The sequence below is a fragment of the Carcharodon carcharias genome, chromosome 7 (genome assembly GCF_017639515.1).
Source record: "Carcharodon carcharias isolate sCarCar2 chromosome 7, sCarCar2.pri, whole genome shotgun sequence".
Taxonomy (NCBI): Eukaryota; Metazoa; Chordata; class Chondrichthyes; order Lamniformes; family Lamnidae; genus Carcharodon; species Carcharodon carcharias.
The window spans coordinates 120,846,439-120,858,815 of NC_054473.1; the positions used below are offsets into that span (position 1 = coordinate 120,846,439).

At 44.2% G+C, this 12,377-nt stretch overlaps 1 protein-coding gene across 4 annotated transcripts in view; it reads right to left on the reverse strand.

Annotated features, from left to right (window-relative positions):
• Nucleotides 1–2,225, reverse strand: part of cbfb (core-binding factor subunit beta) — a 103,888-nt gene extending 101,663 nt beyond the window's left edge. Inside the window, exons 1-2 of one of the 4 annotated variants that reach the window (XM_041192445.1) lie at nt 1,970–2,225; nt 1,560–1,646 (exon numbers count right to left, since the gene is read on the reverse strand). In XM_041192445.1, coding sequence (XP_041048379.1) covers nt 1,560–1,646; nt 1,970–2,047 — 165 coding nt within the window. In that variant the 5' untranslated portion in view covers nt 2,048–2,225. The remainder of the gene's footprint in view (nt 1–1,559; nt 1,647–1,969) is intronic. The other 3 variants (XM_041192444.1, XM_041192447.1, XM_041192446.1) reach the window with 3 other exon arrangements.
• Nucleotides 2,226–12,377: the final 10,152 nt, after the last annotated feature.

A 12,377-nucleotide genomic window follows, 5' to 3' on the forward strand; every position in this document is an offset into this window, starting at 1 on the left:
TGTAGAAAGCACAAGCATAAACTTGATTGGCTGTACAATCTGTGCTGTGACAACATGATTACTATTGCAGCAACCTCAACTGGAAGGGCTCATGTACAAAAGCTACAAGACAATAGGATTGTGCTTGGCCAAGATGTCCTTCACAATCAGACAGCCTATCAGCACTGGCTGTAGCGGCTCAAATGTGACGGGAACATGGATGATTGGATTCACCCCAATGAAGGAATTAGCACTGAAGTTATGCAGTAGACACATAAAAAGTATTTTATATTTATTTGAGAAACTTTATTTTACCCATGAAGAATTTCAGAGGCTGAACAAATGACACGATTACCTATGTATGCAACAATAAATTGAGCACAATTAAAATAACCATGTACTGCAAAATAGGATATTTTCATTTGCTTTCTCAAATTTCTCATGCACTAATTTATCATAAAAATGAAACCTGTGCAAATCTTAGTGATGGTAATGATCTTAGCACTGTGCCATCAGACCCAATTGATACCAAGCTCCCTACCAAAATTTACCATTCCTCAAATTTCCCTATGTTAGAGGTGCTCCAACCAAAATGGCACTTAATTCACAAGTTCTCTCCTGACGTAAATACAAATTAGCCAGGTAATTGAGTCTATATATCTGAATCCCAGCACCCACCCACCCCCCTGCCAAAAAGTACATTTCTGAGCCAATGAAACACTTGTCCGGAGTGAAATCCTGCTTGCCTATAACAGTGCTCAAGAAATATACTGGAAGCTTTGTGAACCAGATTAAGATCTGACGAGCCTTATATATTTGCAAACATTAAATAAAGATGAAGTGGAGCACAAAGATCTAAACATTGCACAATGCCACTGAATTCAAACAAATATTAGTGTGTCCAATTATTTTTCTGCTTGAGGGAAGCTGCCATTCCCAAGAGGATTAAAAAAAATGTTTGGCAGCTCCAAATGTAATTCATATTGACAGATCAGTTAGGAGAAAAAAACATTTGCTCAGTATGTTCATTGTCCAGTTTCATCCTTAGGAGATAGCTCATTTAGACTAATTCATTACAAAATAGGCCACTGAACTGTATCCCATCCTGGACTGTACTGTGACCACCTGACACCAGGTGGATATAAAATCTAGATTACCTCAGGAGGAATGGTCAGATTTACCTGCAGAATGAAGTTTTTTTTTATTTTCATCAGTCTGAAAAAAAAATCTGAAATATGAACTTTAAATGCTGCAAACACACAGCACCCCCAAAAAAAGGGGGCGGGGGAGAACAGGTTACCAACTGCACTGACATCCTGATGGAGAATCCACCCAAACTAATAGTAAGATGTATCAGTAAGACTATTAGTAAACCTGCCTTTCTCTTCTGCACACTGGCTACCCGCACTAGTATTCACTGCGTTCCCTGTTTCTATACCAAGGGACAAAGTAGAGCCCTGCCAGTCGGCTTGCAGTTTGAGGGTGCCGCTCCTTGCCAAGTTATTTAATGTCAGGTACTGCCTGTGCTCTGTGTTTTGTTGGTGCCAATAACCAAGTGAGGAAGGGTTTTTACTACTCACAATCTCAGACCTGCCGTCCCTACAGGCGTTCTGAAATCGCATCTGTCTCTCATCGTGCGGCCGGTCACGGAAACCTGTGTATTTAATCTATGGAGGGAAAAGAAATGAGAGAAAGAGAAAAGTTAAAACCGTCGCCAGCGCGAATAATAGGTAAATAAACGTGGGAAAACCAACCCTCCCCTCTCCCCGGGAGCGGGGGACTTGCAACCTCAGCACTGAGTGAAGCAGGGCCAGTGGGTGGCCATGTGTCCCCCGCCCCCGGCGTGGCGCGGCCCGACCCGACCCGGCCTCTCCTCCCGCACACCAACCCCCTCACCACCCCCCAGCCGAGCAGCAACTCGGGCAAACTTTCCCCGCGCACCGCTTTACCCCTCCCTCCCCTCCAGCTCCAGCTATGCCCGGCTTTTCACCTCGCATTCCCGGCTAAGTTTGCGGAAGAACTCCTCGTTCTCGAACTTGCTCCTCTGATCGGAAACGACTCGAGGCATCTTTCCAGGTTCTGTCTGACTGAGTGAGTGTGTGAGTGTGTGTGTCGGACTCGGTGCTGCCGGCTCGGGCTGGCTGGCTAACTCACTCGCGCGCACTCACTTCCTCTAGGCTCGCGGGCGGCGCCTCTCGCGCTCTCACTTCCTCCCCAGGAACTTCACTCACTGCACCATTCACAGCCAGCGGGCGGCAGCAGCGCGCAGGCGCATACTCGCCCCGCGCTCTCCTCATTTACATGTAACCTGCAGTGTGCAGCTTCTCATTGGACCGCTCAGCACAACTCATTAGCCGAGATGGCGCGGGACTGGCGGCGGGGGGTTTAGTCGGAGGCGGCCGGAATTTGGCGATGTTTGCCGAAAGCTCCGGGGGCGTGGTGCCAAACAGACTCAGAAATGGCCAGCGGGAACTCCGTACTGACATGTTCCGTTCATTCTTGGCATACTCCGCCACAATACAAAGCATTCATGCACTGACAAGATAACTTGCAAAGAGCATCAACATGTATCCTGCATAAACTAGTAAAAGAATGCATGCTAATGGGACTGCAGTCTCCAAAGCCAACTCCAATTATACCTACCAGAGGCAAAGAGCCGTACATCCCCTGATTCCCACCAATTGATAGTTATCTGTTGCTACATGCTGCATGCTTTTTTTCCTACATTACAACTGTGACTACACTTCAATAAGTGCTTTGGGTGTTCCTGAGGGGTTAATGCAACACTTTACTTTCTATAAAAACAAAAAACAGCGGATGCTGGAAATCCAAAACAAAAACAGAATTACCTGGAAAAACTCAGCAGGTCTGGCAGCATCGGCGGAGAAGAAGAGTTGACGTTTCGAGTCCTCATGACCCTTCAACAGAACTGAGCGAACATTAGAAAGGGGTGAAATATAAGCTGGTTTAAGGTTGGGGGGGAGAGAGAAGGTGGGGGATGGTTACAGGGACAAGCAAGCAGTGATAGGAGCAGATAATCAAAAGATGTCAAAGACAAAGGAACAAAGAGGTGTTGAAGGTGGTGATATTATCTAAACGAATGTGCTAATTAAGAATGGATGGCAGGGCACTCAAGATACAGCTCTAGTGGGGGTGGGGTGGAAAGACTAGCAGGGCATACAAGATTTAAAAATAATGGAAATAGGTGGGAAAAGAAAAATCTATATAAATTATTGGAAAAAACAAAAGGAAGGGGGAAGAAACGGAAAGAGGGTGGAGATGGAGGAGGGAGTTCAAGATCTAAAGTTGTTGAATTCAATATTCAGTCCGGAAGGCTGTAAAGTGCCTAATCGGAAGATGAGGTGCTGTTCCTCCAGTTTGCATTGGGCTTCACTAGAACAATGCAGCAAGCCAAGGACAGACATGTGGGCAAGAGAGCAGGGTGGAGTGTTAAAATGGCAAGCGACAGGGAGGTTTGGGTCTTTCTTGCGGACAGACCGCAGGTGTTCTGCAAAGCGGTCGCTCAGTTTACGTTTGGTCTCTCCAATGTAGAGGAGACCTCATTGGGAGCAACAAATGCAGTAGACTAAGTTGGGGGAAATGCAAGTGAAATGCTGCTTCACTTGAAAGGAATGTTTGGGCCCTTGGACGATGAGGAGAGAGGAAGTGAAGGGGTAGGTGTTGCATCTTTTGCATGGGCATGGGGAGGTGCCATAGGTAGGAGTTGAGGAGTAGGGGATGATGGAGGAGTGGACCAGGGTGTCCCGGAGGGAATGATCCCTACAGAATGCCACCAGTGGGGGTGAAGGGAAGATGTGTTTGGTGGTGGCATCATGCTGGAGTTGGCGGAAATGGTGGAGGATGATCCTTTGAATGTGGAGGCTGGTGGGGTGATAAGTGAGGACAAGGGGGAGCCTATCATGGTTCTGGGAGGGAGGAGAAGCCGTGAGGGCGGATGCGCGGGAGATGGGCTGGACACGGTTGAGGGCCCTGTCAACGACCGTGGATGGAAAACCTCGGTTAAGGAAGAAGGAGGACATGTCAGAGGAACTGTTTTTGAAGGTAGCATCATCAGAACAGATGCGACGGAGGCGAAGGAACTGAGAGAATGGGATGGAGTCCTTACAGGAAGCGGGGTGTGAGGACCTGTAGTCGAGGTAGCTGTGGGAGTCGGTAGGCTTGTAATGGATATTGTTGGACAGTCTATCACCAGAAATTGAGACAGAGAGGTCAAGGAAGGGAAGGGAAGTGTGAGAGATGGACCATGTGAAAATGGTGGAGATTGGAAGCAAAATTAATTAATTTTTCCAAGTCCCACCGAGAGCCTTCCCTTCCTTGACCTCTGTCTCAATTTCTGGTGATAGACTGTCCACCAATATCCATTACAAGCCTACCAACTCCCACAGCTACCTCAACTACAACTCCTCACACCCCGCTTCCTGTAAGGACTCCGTCCCATTCTCTCAGTTCCCTCGCCTCCGTCGCATCTGTTCTGATGATGCTACCTTCAAAAACAGTTCCTCTGACATGTCCTCCTTCTTCCTTAACCGAGGTTTTCCACCCACAGTCGTTGACAGGGCCCTCAACCGTGTCCGGCCCATCTCCCGCGCATCTGCCCTCACGCCTTCTCCTCCCTCCCAGAAACTTGTCCTCATTTATCATCCCACCAGCCTCCGCATTCAAAGGATCATCCTCCGCCATTTCCACCAACTCCAGCATGATGCCACCATCAAACACATCTTCCCTTCACCCCCCTATTCCGTAGGGATCATTCCCTCCGGGACACCCTGGTCCACTCCTCCATCACCCCCTACTCCTCAACCCCTACCTATGCACCTCCCCATGCCCACGCAAAAGATGCAACACCTGCCCCTTCACTTCCTCTCTCCTCACTGTCCAAGGGCCCAAACACTCCTTTCAAGTGAAGCAGCATTTCACTTGCATTTCCCCCACTTAGTCTACTGCATTTGTTGCTCCCAATGCAGTCTCTACATTGGAGAGACTAAACGTAAACTGAGCGACCGCTTTGCAGAACACCTGCGGTCTGTCCGCAAGAAAGACCCAAACCTCCCTGTCGCTTGCCATTTTAACACTCCACCCTGCTCTCTTGCCCACATGTCTGTCCTTGGCTTGCTGCATTGTTCCAGTGAAGCCCAACGCAAACTGGAGGAACAGCACCTCATCTTCTGACTAGGCACTTTACAGCCTTCCGGACTGAATATTGAATTCAACAACTTTAGATCTTGAACTCCCTCCTCCATCCCCACCCTCATTCCATTTCTTCCCCCTTCCTTTTGTTTTTTCCAATAATTTATATAGATTTTTCTTTTCCCACCTATTTCCATTATTTTTAAATCTTGTATGCCCTGCTAGTCTTTCCACCCCACCCCCACTAGAGCTGTACCTCTTTCGAGTACAAACACATTTCCATCTGTTCCTATTCAGATGAAGTTACATTGTTTCATAGTTTGCCATTGTGAGATTTGAACTCTTGATCTTGGGGTTACAAACCCAGTACCCTGCCATCCATTCTTAATTAGCACATTCGTTTAGATAATATCACCACCTTCAACACCTCTTTGTTCCTTTGTCTGTGACATCTTTTGATTATCTGCTCCTATCACTGCTTGCTTGTCCCTACAACCACCCCGCCCCCCCGAATTTCTCTCCCCACCACCACCCCCTGCCCAACCTTAAACCAGCTTATATTTCACCCCTCTCCTAATATTCACTCAGTTCTGTTGAAGGGTCATGAGGACTCGAAATGTCAACTCTTTTCCCCACACTTTACTTTCTAGCTTCCTACCTCATTCAGCTTACCTGCTGCTGAAACTCTCATCCATGTTTTGGTTTCCTCTAAACTTGATTATTCCACTGCCCCTGCCCGGACTCCCATTTCTACTGCCCCTGCCCAGACTCCCATTTCCATCCTCCATAAACCTGAGCTCATCCACAGTCTGCTGCTCTTATCTGAAATTGCTCCAAATCCCATTACCCTATCATTCACGTGCTCACTGACCTACACTGGTTCCTGGTCTGGCAACACGTCAATTTTAAAATTCTCCATCCTCCATTTTTATGGTCTTGCCCACCCTGTCACTGTGACCTACAGACTCAAGTGCCACCCTACCCCAACCAAGATTGCAAATATATTTACATCACAGGAACATGCCAATACCTGTGTTTATGCTCCATATCTCCTCTCAACCTCTTCATCTAACCTCTTCAAAATATCCTTCTATTCCTCTCTCCTTCATGTATATATCTAGCTTCCTTTTGGAATGCATCTATGCTTTTGTCTCAGCTACTTCCTGTGGTTGCATGTTCCACATTCTAACCATGCTCTGAAAAAGTGTTACTCCTGAATTCCCTTTTGGATTTATTAGCATCTTACACTTATGGCCTCTAGTTCTGGACTCGAGCACAAGTGGAAACATTTCTACATCTAACCCATCAAAGCTTTCATAATTCTGAAGGCGTCCATCGGGTCACTCCACCCCGGCTTCTTGTTTCTAGAGAAAAGAATTCTATTCTATTCAATCTTTTCTTATGTGTATAGTTCCTCAGTCTCAGCTTTATTAATAGAGGCATTGAATTTAAAAGTAAGCAAGTTATGGTGCACCTTTATAAAACACAGGATCATCCTGCACTGGAATAATGTGTCCAGTTCTGGGCACCACACTTTAGGAAGGATGTGAAAGCATTAGAGATGGTGCAGTGGGAAATGGTTTCAGGAATGAGGAACTTCAGTTACATGGATAGATTGGAGAAGCTGGGGCTGCTGTCCTTGAAGAAGAGAAGGTTGAGAGGAGCCTTAACAGAAGTTTTCAAAATCATGAGAGGTCTATACAGAGTAGATAAAGATAAACTTCCCATTGGTGGAAGGATCAGGAACTAGAGGACACCAATTTAAGGTGAATGACAAAAGAACTAAAGGCGACATGAGGAAAAATGTTTTTACACTGCAAATGGGAAGGATCTGGAATGCATTGCCTGAGAGTATGATGGCAGATATAGCCATTGCTTTAAAAAGGGAATTGGATAATTAGCTGAAGGGAAAAAAATCCAGGTCTACAGAGAAAAGGTAGGGCAGTGGGACTAGCTGAGTTGCTTTTTGCAAAGAGCAGACAAAGAGTGGGCCAAGTGGCCTCCTTCTATGCTGTAAACATTCTATGATACTTCTAGTAAATCTTTTTTGCACCTTCTACAGTGTCTCTTTATTCTTTTCATACTATGGAAATCAGAACTGTTCTCAGTAAATAAAGGCAAAATACTGCAGATACTGGGAATCTGAAACAAAAACCAAAAATGCTGGAAAAACTCAGCAGGTCTGACAGCATCTGTGGAGAGAAATACAGAGTTAACGTTTTGAGTCCGTATGACTCTTCTTCAGAGCTAAGAGAACTAAAAATATGGTGAAATTTATACTGTTTAAGGGGGGTGGTGCAGGTGAGACTGGATAGAAGGCCAGCGATAAGTGGAGGCAAAGGAGAGATTGCCAAAGATGTCATAAACAAAAGGTCAAAGGGGTGTTGATGGTAGTGGTACTGGTGGTACCAGTTTGCGCTGAGCTTCACTGGAACATTGCAGCAGGCCAAGGACGAACATGTTGGCAAACAACGCAAACTGAGGGAACAGCATCTCATCTTCTAATTAGGCACTTTACAGCCTTCTGGACTTAACATTGAGTTCAACAACTTCAGACCATGAACTCTCTTCTCCGTCCTCACCCCTTTTTTATCCCCGTTTTTCTATATTCATTTTTATTTTTTTATTTTTATTTTTTCCACTTATTTTTATTATTTTTTTTTAATTTTTATTTTTATTCATTGTTTTATCCCCACCTTTTAGTCTATTTTTGATCTTTTTTCCCACCACCATCCCCTCCCCCGACTCCACCCCCTCTAGGGCTATCTGTCACTTAATCATGTTGTTCTTTCCAGAGTGCTTACCCTTGTCCGGCAATTATCACATTCTGCTTTCTATCCTTAATGTCACCATGAGCACCTCCTTTAGCCAATACCACCACCATTTATTCCACCAAGTCCACATAAATTACTATGGATCGCATCTACACAATTAAGATTCAATACCCTAAACTAAGACAATCAAGCCAATCAAGATTTAACTCTATTAGGAATACAAGTAGGTCACTGAATTCCTAAGCATTCCTACCATTCAGGCCCATCACTTGTCAAATTTCAGAGGCTCCTTGAATTTAATGGTTCTCACAAATTTGTCAGCGAAATCAATGCATGTGCAAATTACAGTTGAGAAAAGGGTGAAATACATAACAATTTCCACCCCAATAAATTTTGGCAAATAATGTTGAGCTTTCCTGAAGATTTCCATGCTTCTTAAGCTAAGTCATAATAAATCATAGATTAGGCCCCAACTGAAGTATTGTATTCAATTCTGTGCAGCACAATTTAGGAAGTATGTCAAGGTCTTAGAGACGAAGCAGAGGAAGTTTATTAGAATGGCAGCAGGGACAAAAGAGTTCAGTTACAGGAATAGACTAGAGGAACTGGAGTTGTTCTTATTGAGGTTAAGGGGAGTTTTGACAGAGGTGTTCAAAATCATAAAGGGATTTGATAGGATAATTAAGGACAAACTGTTTCCAGTAACAGAAGTGTTAGTAACCAGAGGACACAGATTTAAGATAATTGGGAAAAGAACCAGGGCTGACATAAGAATTTTTTTTGTGCAGTGAGTTTTATGATCTGCAATGCACTACCTGAAAGATTGATGGATGTAGATTCAGTAACAATTTTCAAAAGGGAATTGAATAAATACTTGAAGAGAAAGAAAAAATGCAGGGCCATGAGGAAGGAGCAGCAGAATGGAACTAATTGGATAGCTCTTTCCAAGAGTTGGCACAGGCACGATGGCCAAATGACCCCTTTCTTTGCTGCATAATACCATGATTTCAACAGTATTGACCATAACACATAAGACATAAGACGTAGGAACAGAAATTAGGCCATTCGGCCCATCAAGTCTGCTCTGCCATTCAATCATGGCCGATAAGTTTCTTAACCCCATTCTTCCCATAACCTTTGATCCCCCTACCAATCAAGAACCTATCTATCTCGGTCTTAAATACATTCAATGACCTGGCCTCCACAGCCTTCTGTGGCAATGAATTCCATAGATTCACCACTCTCTGGCTAAAGAAGTTTCTCCTCATCTCTGTTTTCCCTTTACTCTGAGCATATGCCCTCAGGTCCTAGTCTCTCCTACTAATGGAAACATCTTCCCCACATCCACTCTATCCAGGCCTTTCAGTATTCTGTAAGTTTCAATCAGATCCCCCCTCATCCTTCTAAACTCCATTGAGTATAGACCCAGATTCCTCAAACGTTCCTCATATGTTAAGCTTTTCATTCCTGGGATCATTCTCATGAACCTCCTCTGGACCCTCTCCAGGGCCAGCACATCCTTCCTGAGATACGGGGGCCAAAATTGCTCAAAATATTCTAAATGTGGTCTGACCAGAGCCTTATAAAGCTTCAGCAGCACATCCCTGCTTTTATATTCTAGTCCTCTTGAAATAAATGCCAACATTGCATTTGTCTTCCTAACTACTGACTCAACCTGCAAGTTAACCTTAAGAGAATCCTGACCTAGGACAACCAAGTCCCTTTTTCTCCACCACTTGTTGATCAGATATGATTAAAAATACAAGAAGTTGAAACCTTAATAATTGAAGAAACCTTGCAACCTGTTAGGGGGAAATTACAAATGCTAAAAGAGAATACAGTAAGAATTTACTGAAAAACCCCTAACCTCTCCAGGTATACATGGCTGCTAAACATATTAAGAGTTGAAGATTGCCAGATGAACATTGCACAGCCTTGAGAGTCAGACTGGAGACAAAAGTATGACATAAATTATATTAAGAGTACTCCCCTCTCACATAGGGAAGGGGCAGATGGTTTTAGCTTAGATATGAGAAGATGAACAATGAACAAAGAGGGGGCTTTGATGAAACACAAACAGTCTTGAGTTGTAAGAACCAAGGTCTTTGTGTACGTGTTTTAATTCTGATTGGATAATATAATTATGTATACATCCTTTAGAATAATTGGTTAGCAAAATCACATGTGTATGTACTCAATAGGATAGAGATAGCATGAAACCTGTGTGTTGGTTACAGATTAGATGTATTCAAATGTACTCAAATGTGTAATGATAAGAAGAGTTACAAAAATAGTGAAATGTAATCAGTCAGGGAGCTGGATCTTCATTCTTAGGAACGATTGTGGCTCCCTTGCAAATGCTTGAATAAAACAGGTTAAAAGGAAGCCTGAGTCTCTGTGGTCATTGCTGGATCAGAGAGTGTAACATCTTCTCTTCACAACCCCACACAGAAGAAAGATGACTGAGTAAAATTACAACCACTCTGAGTTATTGACTCGATGTTCACGATGTTCATGTCAAACATGTACAAATGTTTGATAGGCATAATTTTGTATTCATCCAAGGATCCAAGTACTAAGAAACAGTTCCATTATTGGAATGAACATTAGCTTGCTTTTCAAGAGATTAGTAATAAATACCACTTGAACACAATTGTTAATGCTGGCCATTTGTAGCTTAATGTATCCAATCTGATGTATCTCCATGCTGTCATGTAGTATATTGTAGATTAAATACACAGTATATTAACATATGCAACATATACTGTTCAAATAACATGCTATAATCTAGGTATGGTTAATATATTGCTCATTTTACAGTACATCATATGCAATGGAATGTATAGGCCATTACATATGGCTGCCTCCCATCTTGTAGAATGATGGTTTGTGCTGAGGTGGTTGACTGTGTGTTAAGCATTGTGTGGTGTGGCTTACGAGCTTCTCTCTGGCAATGACAGTGTCTGTTGCATTTGCTGCAGCGGAAGACAATGGGCTGATAGGTGAACGATTTGATCAACTGTTTTCTGTGGGCTTTCTTCTTCACCAGCTGAACTTTACGTTTCTGTTCGTCTCTTCCAATGCCCTTCCAAACAGTCACCTCCAGAGGCCACGGCCATAAGCGACTGTCTCCCAGTTGGTAGTGTCAATATCTGTCATCTTCATATGTCACTTGCAGGTGTCCTTGCAATGGAGGTATGGACGCCCAGGAGGTCGTGACCCAGTTGTCAATTCACTGAGCAGAAGGTCTTTGGGTATAGGGCTGTCATCCATCTGATGAAGGTGGCCGAGCCAGTACAGATGTCATTGGTGGCAATGAGTGGATGCTGATGGAATTAGCATGCCCAAGGACCTCTGATTTGGTGACCTTGTTCTGCTAAGAGATGCCGGGGATATGTCTGAGACAGCGAAGGTGGAAACTGCTCAGCCTTTCCTCCTGCCTAGCATATGTTGTCCAGGTCTCACCACTGTAGAGGAGTGCACTGAGGATGCAGGTGTGGTAGACTCCCATTTGATGTTGTCTGTCAGATTGTTTTTGTTCCAACTCCCTTACTCAGTTTGGACATAACAGCTGCAGCCTTCGCAATGTATGTGTTGAGTTCAGCATCAAGGGACAGATTACTGGTGACTGTAGTGCCTAGACATGTGAAGATATCAACAACCCCCAACATTATGTTGTCAATGCTGATAGATGGCGGAATAATAGCATTCTGGACCATTACATTTGTCTTCCTGATGCTGACAGTCAAACCAAACTCTTTATAGGTGTGAGAGAGTTTGTTCATATGCCATTGCAGGTGCTCCTCAGTGTGGAATGTTAGTGCAACATTGTCAGCATAGAGTAACTCTCTGATGACGGCTTGGTGTCTTTGCCTTGGATCTTAGGCGACCAAGGCTGAACAGATTTCCATCAATTCTGGTATGTAAGTAGACACCCTCTGTAGATTACCTAAATGCACATGACAATAGCAAATAGAAGAATATGCCAGAGTGTCAGTGCCAGAACACAACACTGTTTGACCCCAGTGCAGATCTCATAGGGTTCTGACATTGCCCTGTCATAGTTGACCTTATCCATCATGTTGCCATGGAAAGAGGAGATTACACTGACCAGTTTCGGTGGGTGGGCAATTTTCTCCAGCAGCTTAAGTAGACCACCTTTGCTCACATGGTCAGGTCCCTCGGTGAGATGGTTAAAACAATATACAGTGGTCTCCATTGTTTACGGCATTTTTCTTGCAGCTGCTGGACTGAGAAGACCACGTCAATTGTAGATCTTCCAGTTCTGAAATAACACTGGAATTCTGGATTGATGCATTCAGCCAAGATCTGTACTCTGACGAGGGCAATACAGGCAAATATTTTTCCCATGATGCTCAGCAGGGAGATGCCTCAATAGATTTTACAATCATCACGGTCACTTTTGCACTTACATAGGGTCACAATCTTTGCATCATGCATATCCTGGGGCACTGC